Genomic DNA, 13,588 nt, shown 5'->3' on the forward strand with positions numbered 1-13,588 from the left:
TAAAAATAAACACTTTATATGAATATAAACATAAACATGAAAAAACCACAATCACACAAATTGATCAAAATCACAATCATAGTCCTATTCAAAAGCTCAAAACAATATGGACCCATCAACACATTTTCAATCACTAATCCAATTATGGTCAATGCTTATCACATCACTTACACAATTGCTTTCCCCTCTCACCTATATATAATTGAATAAATGTTAAATTATCATTTTCTACATTATGGAAAAAATAATACAATATTTGAAAGTTTGATAAAGAAACTTCACAATTGTAATAATTCCAGAGAAAACCTCAAAAAATGATCCTGAGCATGATTTTGTCAAAAACCAAATATCAAACAAAAATAAACACTTTCTATAAATATAAACATAAAAAGTGAATGTGAAAAAACCACAATCACTAAAACTGATTAAAATCACAATCAAGGTCCTTTTCGAAAGCTCAAAGCAATATGGACCCATCAACGCAAGTTTTCAATCACTAATGCAATTTACAGTTAACACTTATCACATTACTTACATAATCTATTTCCCCTTTCACATATATCAATTGAATAAATGTTAAACTGTCATCTTCTACATTATAGAAAAAAACAATACCAAAGCAACCTTCAAAACTATTCCTCAAGGACCGGACATTAAACAAAAATAAACAAAATCACAATCACAAAAACTGATCAAATAAATCATAATCATAATCCTAAAAAATGAATCAAAATGTGCAAAATGACAAAATCCTAGTCAAAAGATCAAAACAATATGAACTCATCAACACAAGTTTTCAATCACTAATTCAATTTGTAGTTAACACTTATCACATCACTTACATAATCTCTTTCTCCTTTCACATATATCAATTGAATGAATGTTAAACTATTGTCTTTTACATTATAGGAAAAAACAATACCAAAGCAAACTTCAAAATATTCTTCAAAGACCAAACATCAAACAACTATGAACAAAAACACAATCACACAAAAATCAAAATCACAATCATAATCCTAAAAATGAATCAAAATGTGAAAAATGACAAAATACTACTCAAAAAGCTCAAAAACAATATGGACCCATGGACCCAAATTTTCAAATCACTACTCCAATCTACAGTCAACGCTCATCACCACATGACCTAAGTTATCACAATGAATCAACTCTTTTCCAACATCGTGAGTGACACGGCTCCTCTACATCAATCTGAGCTCTAATTTGTCTGTCATTTAATCCATGATCCTACGATTAACACAAAAATACAAGACGATGAAGAGAGAATATGGGGGAAATGGGCAATTTAGCTCAAATACAAATACACAAGTACTGAGAAGTTAAGCACTCCTGCAGCTACTGATGCGATAGGATGGAGAAAGCTTAAGCAGAGAAACAAATATGGAGCCCACCAGTACAGAGTATTTCCAATCCGTTGCGGTCCAGCTTATGCCCACTGTTCCCTCCATTGGAGACAGCCTACTCGGCTCTACTCTTTCAACCCCATAGTCTCACTCATGCTCCCCTTTAATTATTTTGGGGCGGCCGATGTGACTGCCTTGCTCAGTTTGATTCGATCTGAAATCATGATTTTGTTTTAATCCCAAATCCCTTCTCTCACTGCCAGATTCCCCCATTTATAACCCATCTGCCATGTTTCCTGGTGACCAAGATATATTATATCCACCCATTCTCCTTTCTTTATTTTTTACCCATCTATTCTCATTCTTCCTCTCTTTGCTTCCCGTTCCAAGAAATGTCGGCACAAGATGACCGACCTCTGGGCCTCATTGGTACCTTTCATACTGCAGATGATCATCAAGAAGAAGAAGAAGAAGAATATGAAGATATTCAATCTTATTGTCCTCCCCCACGAAAGCAGATTGGCCCAGCCATTGCCTTCGCTCTAACTCTTGCCTTCATTCTCTGTACAATGTTTGCAACTGGACAGTCTCTTCCCCCTCAAACTGCTAGTAAGTATCCAAAATTGGCAATTAAATTTCAAGTTGAGCTTTTTTTATTGTTAAATAACTCTTACTACATATTTGCTGGAATCCTCGGAATATAAGTCCCATGAGATTTCATTGTCATTACGTCCTTGTGGGTGTGGTGGTTTTGACATCGCTTACAACGGCCCACGCAACGTTTCATAATTTATCAGAAACCCTAATTTTGGGTTGGGTGATTTATATCGCTGTTGTTTTAGATTAGTTTTTGTGAATTTTTTCATTAATGTGTCGGATTGCATTTCATGGTTTATTTTGAGTAAAAAAGGAACAACAATCTAATCTACAAACTCCCTAATTCATCATAAGATAAAAGAGAGTTAAAAAACAGAACACCAATCTAGTCCAGATGATGGAAATGTCCAATCCAAAAACAACAGCCACCACAATTATGGATTGTGAGCAATTGTTTTGGTTGTCTGAGAGCTTGTGTACTGTCTGTGTTTACAGCACAAACGATGAAGCTTCTCAAGGGCGGAGAAGGAGATGAGCAGGTGAATGACTATAACGATTTTGTGGGTTGGTTAGTAGAAGTAGTAATTAATCATTAGTTTTCTCATGCCAACCAGCTGAATTAGCAAGTGGGTATATTTGTGTTTCAGGTGTTGTTGGGGAGAGAAGATTGGTCATGGAGGGAGAGTAGAATTATAAGTGCAAGGGAGCTGAGTGGACTGGGTTCCCACCCACCATCGTGCAGATCAAAGTGCGGAAAATGTGTGCCTTGCAAGCCTGTCAGAGTGCCCATTCACCCGGGAAGGAATCGGCCATTGGAGTATTATCCAGAAGCTTGGAGGTGCAAATGTGGGAATAAGCTCTATATGCCTTGATCATTTTCTTAATCTTCTCTTAAGCTAGCCTATTCTCACATTGGTTTACAGTACCTAATTTCCTCTAGAGATGGAGTGAAACAGTTAAGAATTTTTAGGAGCTTTCTGACTGTCAGGTTAGTGAAGAAGTACTACTGATGCAGTAAGAGAAAGTGCAGGTAGGAGGGTTGTCTACGTCCTCATACAGAGTCCATCTTAATTAATATTATGGGAATGCTCCGCAATTGTAAAATTATACCACCATAGATAAGACATATATAATTGCAGTTTACATGCAAGTAATTTTATTTTAAGATTCTTCTGCACCTCTTTTCAGTATCTGTGTCAATGATTTGACGTAGTTTACTGCTTACTATTTCTTTCTCCATACTTTTCATTTACCAACATGCCCAGTACGATTTTCCTTTTAACTCCTGAAAGTGAACCATTGATTTGAACTCCATATTCCCTCTCAAGGTTTGTACACGTTTTCCCACCTCTCCTTCAGGAACGTTATCGTTATTTTTAGTGGAGGATCTGATTCCTCATTTATATCGCATTCACTAATCTACAGGATTCGAATTATAGAGTAGTGAATATTTTTGTGAGAGTAACATAAATCACACCTTCACATTGAATTCTAGAAGAATTTAGTAAGATATAACCGTTATCAATGTTAATTGTCTTATACTATACGATCTTATCTACAGTTCACTTCATTTTTTATCTTTGATTAACCTACACATACACATATACAGTTAGTTGTACTTTATTTATTTATAAATATACTTTAGTATGTTTAGTTTATATATTTATTTATCACAATTATTTACACACTTACTTCTTTTGATTGTGTGTCACCTCTATTTGATTGTTACCCATTTATTGCAAACTCATATTCTTCTATTGTAAAATTCAAAATTCAAAATTGGCCTATGGGCCCTTTTATTCTCATATCTAAAGTTGATTGAACACATGTTTGGTGCATTTGATGCTATGTGTTAGTATTTAAAGACATTCAACGCATTTATCTAATTGAGATGATCTATGTACTATCTCCTCATCCTAGGGCATTGAAACAATTAAAAGTGGTTGTGCAGTAAATGTTGTAAAAAATCTATATACTTAAGCACTTGCATGTTGTCTTTGATTATTTTTTGCTTTATAAGGATTAGTCTAAGAGAACTCACCTTCCTATGACTAATCACCTTCCCTTAAGGAATTTTTAAATACCATCAAATCCTTAGCTATTCAAGAAGAGCATAGAAAATTGGCATACATCAACCAAAATTATAAAGTAAAATATCACTATGTAAAGTTGATAGATTATGGATTTCATGTAGATTTCTAAGTAGTTCATGTGATATGATCCTTCTTGGAAAAGATTAGTTTAATAATAAAAATACAAAAAATATATATATATAAATAGGCTAACAAATTATATAGTACTAAACAAAAAATGGCATTATCACAAGCCTCCTTGAGGGGGCAACTCTTGGGGATATGCACAATACAATATAATTCATGAGTCCTCCTATAATAACATATGCCTTATATTTATACTATTTCTATTCAAGATAACCACTAAATAGCTCAAGGGTGACTTACAAAGCATATGTATCCAAAGCCTTTATTATAGTAACATACCCTCCAATTTTAAATGTACAATGAACCCTAGCTAAAATATTATATAAAATTCTCAAAATTGAAATACACTGCAAAAGTATTTTGACAGTGCATTATAAAATAATAAAAACATGGAACTTCTACATCACATAATAGATTTGCACATAAAAATTTGGATAGAATTAGATTATTTCATTCAGTTGTTTCTGTACTTAGGGTTAAAATCATCATAATTAATCATATTATAGGGGCGAATCACAAACTCTAATCTAATTAGAATTAATCCTAAATAACAATCGAATAATGCAAAACCAATTGAATAATGAACAAATGAATCTAATTAAGACTCCCTCAATCAATTTGACAAAGCTTACATTTCTCTTCTCCTTAGTTGTTGTAGAATTGGCTCTCAGGTATTGCACTGATTTCCTGCATAGATTAGACAACTATTTCGAAGACTGTGATTCTGTGATTCTAGCTTGAATTGAGAAAATGATGTTGAATTTATAGACTTTCAACACAAAGGGGGGAAGAAACAGAACTCAAGTGTTGATTGATAGATAACTAAAATTGATTGATCAGTGAACTAGTCATGATTGATTTGTTAACTCAATAGATTGATCTGTTAACAGAATTGATTGGAGAGTGAACTCAATAGATTGGCTAGTAAACTTATTTGATTGAACAATGAACTGAATAGAGTAGGGAGAGGACTAAATTGATGGATTAGTCATAAAAAGTTGATTTTGAGTTAAAAAGGATGATTGATGAGTTAACTAAGTTAACTGATTAGACAACTGATTTGATCAATCAGTTTTGATTTAGCACGCCTTGTAGGAATTTGAAATTGAATTTGATTTTCATTTAAAATTGCATTTGAATTTGGTCATTCAAATGCTGAAATGCACATGAAATTAACTAAAATTCAAATTTAGGGCAATGTGAATTTGAAAATATGAAATTAGATGAAATTAAGTGAAATTTGAATTTGGGGAAATATGAAATGAAATTAGATGGAATTAATTGGAATTATAATTTGGGGAAATGGAGGAATTTAATTAATTAATTTAAAAGATTTAAATTAAATTATTTAAACATAGGAAATTGAATTATTTAAATTAAAAATATTATTTAATTAAGGAATAAATTGTAATTAATTAAATAAATAATATTTAATTAATAATTGAGATAGGGTTAATTGAATAAAATGATAGAAATGATAGAAATGTGAATAATTAGAAGTGTTGAAGGGTGATGATTCGAAGAAATAGTTAGTTTAATCAAATAATTAAAGAATTACTTAATTAAATAGACGAATAATTAGTGTAGAATTAATGAGACATTTTTAGGTGTCTACATTTTCCCCTCTTTGACACAATGTTGGAATAACGTTGTTTCAAAGAAAATGAAAAGAAAACTGCCCTAGTATGTTCCGGTGGTACTTAGGGTATAAATAAGCCCCCTCGGAAAAAGTGGTCAGAAAATTGTGGAAGGAAGATCAGTTTTTTGGAAATGTGCTAGATAGTGATAATATGAAGATTGAAATGGTTTCGAACTCGTTTGCTATCTCTACAACTGCGTTAAAGTTGGAGGGGTCCACAGGCGTTATGGTGAGAAAAACCCTATTTTTGAGCTTATAAATTGAAGATTAGTATTGATTTGAGCTCATTTGTCATATTTGGTTTTGCAAGAAGCCCTTAAAGATATTAGTGCTTTTGGCGTCCTTGGAGCGAAATGGCAGGTCACAGAGTGAGGCTACATTTATCCGAGCGAGTGCGGTCTTATCAGAGACCTCCCGACACTAGTGGCATGGTGAGTTGTCATGTTTTTTTGCTCGTTTATATCTATTTTTTCCAAAATAATTATCGTTTGATGGTATGTCATCTTTCGTGAATTTTGCAATTGATTGTCGATTTTGTCGCAATTGACATTAGAATTTCGCAATTGATGTTAATGTACCACAATTGATATTCTATGTCGCACTTGCTTCTCTTGATTCACATTTACAAATTTTGCTTCGCAGTTGCTAATTTTGTTTCACATTTGCTCAAATTAATTCGCATTTGATAATTTTGTTTTGCATTTGCTAATTTTGTTTCGCATTTGCTCAAATTAATGCGCATTTGATAACAAAGGCAATTTTTTTGTTATGCGTCCTGATAATTTGATGATGTAACTTATTCATTTTTATGTTTTCCAAATGTATGTGCATTATCCAGTACTGCTTTCTAGATAGATGAGGCTAGATGGTCTTGATCGACATCATGAGTTGGACCCAGAGGATACCGCTTTGTTACAACATGTTGGATAATATTATATAGCACATTTTCCTGAGGTTACAACCAACGAGGCCATGATTACTGCTTTGATTGAGCGGTGGCATTCAGAGACATGTTCTTTTCATCTACCGATAGGTGAGGCGTCCATCACACTTGAGGATGTGTGGCGTATCTTACACATTTTGATATTTGGTACACGAGTTACTTTTGATCATTGTGATGGTGTTTCTTCTTTGTGTACATTGTTTGAGTGTGAGGAGCAGGATCTAAATATTCATGGTCATTACAAGATTCGTTGGGATGATTTTGATTATGATGATCTCACCATTGTTCTTGCTTGCACTGTTGTTGTATTATTGATCCCTGATAGACGTACCCATGGTTTTCCTGTTGGGTGGGGACAAGTCGTACATGATATGATTATTGATAGATGTGTGTTTTCTTGGGGTCCTTGTCTTCTTGCCACTTTGTATCATCAGATACATGGGATTGTTTATTTGCAACAGAAATCCGTTGGATGTGGCATTACTTTGCTCCAGACATGGGCTTGGGAGCACATAGAGCTATCTTTCGTCCTGCATTACATATTGATTTAGAGCCAAATCAGCCATATACTTACGAGTACACTGTTGGTGTGAGACATAGGGCATTGGGTAACATCTTGTATTGGCATCATCAGATTGATATCTTACAGTATTTCTCATGGAGACCTTATCTTACTTTCCCCGCTTGGGCTAATGATGCCCAACATCTTCCTTTTTGTCGACAACAAAGATATCTTATTGGTCGAGACGTGGGTGGTCACAGGATTATTGATATGCATCTTCCTAGTCATGTACTCCAACAGTTCGAGGATATACAGGGTATTCTAGATGTGACAACTTATTTTGCTCGCACTACTCAAGAGGTTGGTGATTGGGGTGCTTGCGTGCAGCCTCATGTTGCTATTGCTGAGTTTGATGCTCTTGCTCCTGTTCAATGGGGATGGTGTGTTTGTGTAGCAGATCCAGGGTCCACAACACAATATAGTGTATGGTGGATACAACACAGGCCTATACGTTTGACAGATCTGATAGTTTCGATTGGTGCTCAGCAAATTAGACATGGCAGGGGTCCCAGGGGAGAGGTGGGGGTGGTAGAGATGGAGGAGGTAGATATGGAGGTGGGAGAGGTGGAGGTGGTAGAGATGCAAGTGGTATAGATCTGATAGTAGTGGTTGCAGAGCAGGTAGATAGTGGAGAGGAGGATGTGGATATTAGTGGAGAGACTGCATTTATGAGCAGTTCTAATGAGGGCGATGAGTCAACATCAAGTTCATCGAGCACCGTTGAGGATGAGGGTGGGGATAGTGGACATGATGTTGAGATGCCCTAGGCTACAGAATCAGGAGGTGCAGAGAGATGAGATGAGGAGGGATTGAGAGATCGAGGTAGGCTTTTAGAGGACCTGGTCACTACTTTGCTGCAGCGGTGGATGGACGATAGAGATTAGTATTGACAGGCGATGGAGGAGTTGATTGCAGAGAGGGATCAGATAGCTGCAGAGAGATATTGACTATAGAGGGAGATGGATGAGGCATTTAGGAGAGCTCAGATCACCATGGATGCATATGATCAGTTATTTGGGCCGGTGATAGAGGCACGGAGCCAAGCAGATAGATATTTTTCTACTGCAAAGGAGGCTATTTATCGTAGGAAGGCTTATGAGAGATCTATTCCTGAGGGTTAGAGGGAGCCTAGTTTTAGTGTTGTCATGGGGAGGAGATTGAGTTAGTCTACCTCTTGACAGACTAGCAGTGGAGGAGTGATGGGTCCACCTAGGGAACCGTCGGGACAGACTGGAGTTAGGCGAGATGCACCTACTGATAGAGGCAACATAGGTTGAGAGATTTGATATTGATGTTGTATCATAGATACAATGTATTTTGACACATTTCTATTAGATATATGATATGCATTCTTGATGAGCTATTTGATGATGAACTTCATGGTCTAATGTTTCTTTGTTGTATTTTATGTTATTGTGATAATGAATACAATGTGAATGTGGTATCATGTAGTGATGTGATGTACCTTTATTTTGCGATGTACAATGGTTGATGAAATTCTTATTATAATGCAATGGACTAAAATTATGAAATGATATATGAAAATGTCATGTGATGATGTTTATTTTTTTATGTCAAAATAGGAGTTGAAAATCGTGAATTTGGAAGAATTGTTAGTTCTTAGACATAGAATAGATGTGAAATGCTCAATCAATTGAATCAACCTTTGTTTATTCCAGAAATAGATATGATAGAAATGATTTGATAAAATTTTGATGAGAAAGTCTTCATTTCTTTATTCATAGTGCAATACATTATCATCATTGAGCCTTATTATGTAACAATGGAGCTTATTACGCTAGGGTATGAGGAACCAAGATGTATAGATATCTCATTGCAAAGAAATAAACATGTAGCAGACAAGGAATGAACCCTCCATTCTGGGAATTATGCTAGGGGTCAAGGTATGTGTGGCATTCACAAACTAAATGCTCCTATCATAGACACCCACTAGAGAAATTGCCCCAGAACTTCATTGGTTCAAACCACAAACAATAAACAAAGAAAAGGATCATGCCCATCACGGCTCCTCTAGTCACTTTTTGGACATCCTTGAGTAGCTAAAAGCAATGATCTTCACCACTTTGATAAAACTTGAGTTAACCAAAATAGACAAAACTCAGCAGTTGCACTGACTGTGCCTTTGCTTTGATATGTTTGATGTCATTTTGATAATGTCTGGTTTCAGAAGTTTTGGACCCTGTTTTAGACCGACCTGTCTGGTTTCGAGTGTACCGATTCTGTTTAAGACAAGAAGTTGATCACGTTGATAGTTTGATAGTGATTCGATAGATTATATAGTTGATCAACTTGATTGCAGACATTTTGACAAGATAGTTGTATCCTTTGTTTAACTTCGTGTGAAGTGTTTGTTGGATATCTGCTAGGGTGTTTGGTTCTTGATAGACAATTTATTGCAAGTTTTTTATGTTTTTGGATTTTTAGTTTATTTTTGAGGAGTTTTTTTCGATGTTTAGGTTTTTTTTTTGTATTTTCTCAATGTTTTTGCTTTTTTTTTAGGATCGATTTCTGAATGTTTTTGTTGTGATTTTTTTTTTAAGGACTTTATCTGATTTTTAGGATTTTTCAGGACTTTATCTGATTTTAAGAATTTTTTCAGAACTTTATCTGATTTTTAGGGTTTTTTCAGGACTTTATCTGATTTTTAGGATTTTTTCGTGACTTTATTTGTTTTTTAGAATTTTTTCAATTATGCCCCCAAGTGTAGACCTATGATGATAGCATGATGATGCATATGGAGAGAATTATTTTTTGATATGAGTTATGATAATGCAGGATGCATGACAAGAATGCAGTTCCTATTCAAACAAGAATGAGTGTGTGTGTCTTTCACTCTGAAATGCACTAATAGGATTAAAGGTTGCGAAATGTTTCAAAGATAGGAGTTCAATCCATTCTCAAAAGACTTAGACCATCCAACCTAACACACTATGTAACCAAGATTTATGAATGGAGGCACATAAAGCTTCTCCATCAATTCTTGAAACTTTGATCTTCTTTTGCCCATGTGTGTGCAATTGAGTTTATTCTGACTCTTATAACCATCAAAGACCCTTGGAATCCTATGTGGCTAGCTACGTGTGTTATTCTAACTTCAAAAGCATCCTGCATAGAGCCTCACTGCTAGCAAGCTTTTAGGGCTTCGACGGGGTTATACACCATAATCTCTCAAATATTGCTCCATTGCTAGCAAGTGTCCATAGCCCTGATGGAGTTACTTGCATGTTCCCATAGTCAATCTTTTATTGCACATGATATTTTAGTTATATATCATTTCTTATGTTGGGCCTTGAGATGGATATTGGCATACCATTTCTTTTTCTTTTTCTTTTTGTCATTTTCTTGCCTTGACTTGTAAGTAATGCAACCTACTTGGGTATGATAATTACAGCGGTGCTGAAATAGAATATTGGATTTTTCACTAGCCATATGACCAACTGGGTATCTGTAATGACTTAGAGCTTTTGATTAATTTGTGAGATATAGCAATTGATAGATTTTGGGTAACAAGACTTGATAGTGAAACTTCTACCCAACCAAGGATAAAGCTTAATCTCAATGTGACATTGAAGATGAATGACTAAAGGCCTCTTAAAGACTTCATGAACAAGTATCTAGGAAATGAGACAACCTTCATTCCTTTCAGTGCAGACAGGTGAATGACTTAAACAATCATCTTGACTTATTGATGCAACTATATGAGAAAGGAATAATGATATGCAGTTACATGTTGTGCAATGGTTGTATGCAATGCAATGCGGTAAAGAAATATGCAAATGCAATACTGAAAATTGAAATGAACCCACCCTTAGATGTAATATCTTTTTAGGTGCATGCTATTGATGGGATCAGGGAGTGAATCTACCTCCATTGTTTCCAAATGATAAGCGCCATTTCCAATTACTTTTGTTATGACAAAAGAACCTAACTAGTTAGGCTCAAATTTTCTTGGTTTTTTGCGTTTAGGGAGATTCCTTTGATTTTCTTTAAGAGTTCAATATCTCTTATTTCGAAGCAACATGGGTTGACTCTTTTTTTGTAGCTTCTTCTCATTCTATTTTGATATCCTTGCAAATGATTCAGAGCGCTTTGTCATTTTTTCATCTAGCAATTCTAATTCTTGCAAATGTGCTACTCTATAGTCTTCTTCTGAGATAATGTTTTTCAAAGAGACCCTTAGGGATAGAAATTCTACCTCGATCAAAAAAATAGATTTTGTACCATAAAGCAAAGAGAATGGTGTGGTACCAATTGTCATGCGGACACTAATTCAATAAGCCTAGAGAGCCGAATTCAGTTGGAGATGCCAATCTCATCCACTGTCGTTGACAACTTTCTTTAAAATTTCCAAAATAGTTTTGTTTGTTGCCTCAACTTGACCATTTCTTTGGGGATAGTAGGGTGTCACAAAACATTGCTGAATGTTAAATTGTTCGCAAAGTTCACCCACTTCTTGATTTGTTAAGGGTCGCCCATTGTTAGTTACAATGTACATGGGCACTCCATATATGCAAATGATATAATTCAAAACAAGTTTAGCTATTTTTTTTCTTCTTGTGAAATTCATCAGGATTGCTTCAACCCATTTTGTGAAATATTTTGTAGTTGTGAGGATAAACTTATGTCCGTTGGAGGAGGTAGGGTTTATTTTCCCTACAAGATCTAATCCCCACAATGAAAATGGCCATGGTGATGCTATTGGCTGAAGATCTTGGGCAGGTGCATGAATTAGGTTCCCATGTATTTGGCATTGCTTGCATCTTTGGACATACTTGTAAGCATCCTTTTCCATTGTAGGCCAATAATAACCTATTCACAACAGTGTTTTTTCTAGAGTGGTTCCAAAAGAATGTGCGCCACATATTCCATCATGAACTTCTTTTAAGGCGATTTGTGCCTCCTCAACATTAAGGCATCTGAGTAAGGTGCTATCTACACTTTTTCTATACAAAGTGTCAGCAATAATTGAATGTTTTAATGATTCTCGGATGAGTGCCTTCCTTTGATTTCATGAAAGATTAAGAGGTATATATTGATCATGAAGGTATGCATATATATCTCGGTACCATGGGGACTCAGGTCCTATTATCATATATACATATTCAGTGGATGGTATTTCATAAGTTGGGACAATGAGTTGTTCCACTTAAAATTCAAAGTGAGTTCCATCGTTTGGCAAAGCCAAGAGAGATCCTAATATTGCCTTTGCATCTGCTTCCTTGTTTTGCACCCTCGGTATCTGTTCAAATGTGACTTTGGCGAAGTGTTGCTTGTATTCTTCCCCCAATTTTTGTACGGTGTTAGCTTATGATCTTTTGTATTATAATAATCATTGACTTGATTAATATTAAGTTGTGAGTCTCCAAAGACCTGTAGGTTCTTGATCTTCCATTGTAGTGCAGTGCATAGTCCTACCATCAGGGCTTCATATTCAAAAATGTTATTGGCACAAGGGAAGCTAATCCTAAATGATTTGGGAATTGAATCTCCTTGACGAGTTATGAATAGAATTCCCGCTCCTACTCCATGATTTGTATGTGAACCATCAAAGAATAATTTCCAGTGTGTTTGTGCTGATAGCGCAAATATTGATTCATCTGGAAAATCTATCACTATTGGATGATTATCTTGTAAGGGTGCTTCTGCAAGTTGGTCTACTATGATTTGTCCTTTTATGGATTTTCTATTCACATATTCAATGTTGAATTCACTAAGTATCATGACTCACTTTGCAAGTCTTCCAGTTAGTGCTGCTCTATTCATCAGGTACTTGAGTGGATCAAATTGTGCAATGAGTTGTACTTTATGAATCAACATATAATGTCTCAGTTTTTGTGATTCAAAAACTACTACAAGACATGCTCTTTCTATTGGCATGTAGTTGAGTTCATACTGAGTATATGCATGAAGTTGTGGTACCAAAAAGGTGCCACACTTCAAAAAAAATTAAAAAGCGCATAAGGCACACGCACTATAGGGCACACGCTCTGTAGGCTTGGCACACCAAGCCTATAGTGTGCACGCCTTATAAGGCATGTGCATTGTAAACAGTAAAAAAAACCTTGCTCTGCATTTTTGCATTCCAAACCCACGTTTTGGCATTTTTGGGTGCTATTTTCTTGCGCTTGCCCTTTGGAAAAGCTTGAAATTGGGCACTAAGTTGTCCATCTCTCATTAAAATGCCGCCACGCCATCGAAGAGCTTGAAGAGCTATGTATTTTTATTTTCTTATTGTCATTTTTTTTT

The 13,588-nt window shown here is 35.3% G+C and overlaps 1 protein-coding gene across 1 annotated transcript; it reads left to right on the plus strand.

Annotated features, from left to right (window-relative positions):
• Window positions 1–1,531: 1,531 nt before the first annotated feature.
• Window positions 1,532–3,135, plus strand: LOC131029812 (EPIDERMAL PATTERNING FACTOR-like protein 6). The gene is made up of 3 exons (XM_057960470.2): window positions 1,532–1,970; window positions 2,454–2,497; window positions 2,606–3,135. Exons 1-3 carry the CDS (start codon window positions 1,754–1,756, stop codon window positions 2,828–2,830), a joined length of 486 nt encoding a protein of 161 aa, XP_057816453.1. The 5' UTR covers window positions 1,532–1,753; the 3' UTR covers window positions 2,831–3,135.
• The last annotated feature ends 10,453 nt before the right edge of the window (window positions 3,136–13,588 follow it).

The sequence above is a fragment of the Cryptomeria japonica genome, chromosome 9, assembly GCF_030272615.1.
Source record: "Cryptomeria japonica chromosome 9, Sugi_1.0, whole genome shotgun sequence".
Lineage (NCBI taxonomy): Eukaryota > Viridiplantae > Streptophyta > Pinopsida > Cupressales > Cupressaceae > Cryptomeria > Cryptomeria japonica.

Coding starts and splice junctions, on each gene's coding strand:
- LOC131029812 (XM_057960470.2), top strand. CDS start 1,754: ATGTCGGCACAAGATGACCGACCTCTGGGCCTCATTGGTACCTTTCAT. Junction 1,971..2,453: donor TCTTCCCCCTCAAACTGCTA/GTAAGTATCCAA, acceptor CTGTGTTTACAG/CACAAACGATGAAGCTTCTC. Junction 2,498..2,605: donor GCGGAGAAGGAGATGAGCAG/GTGAATGACTAT, acceptor TTTGTGTTTCAG/GTGTTGTTGGGGAGAGAAGA.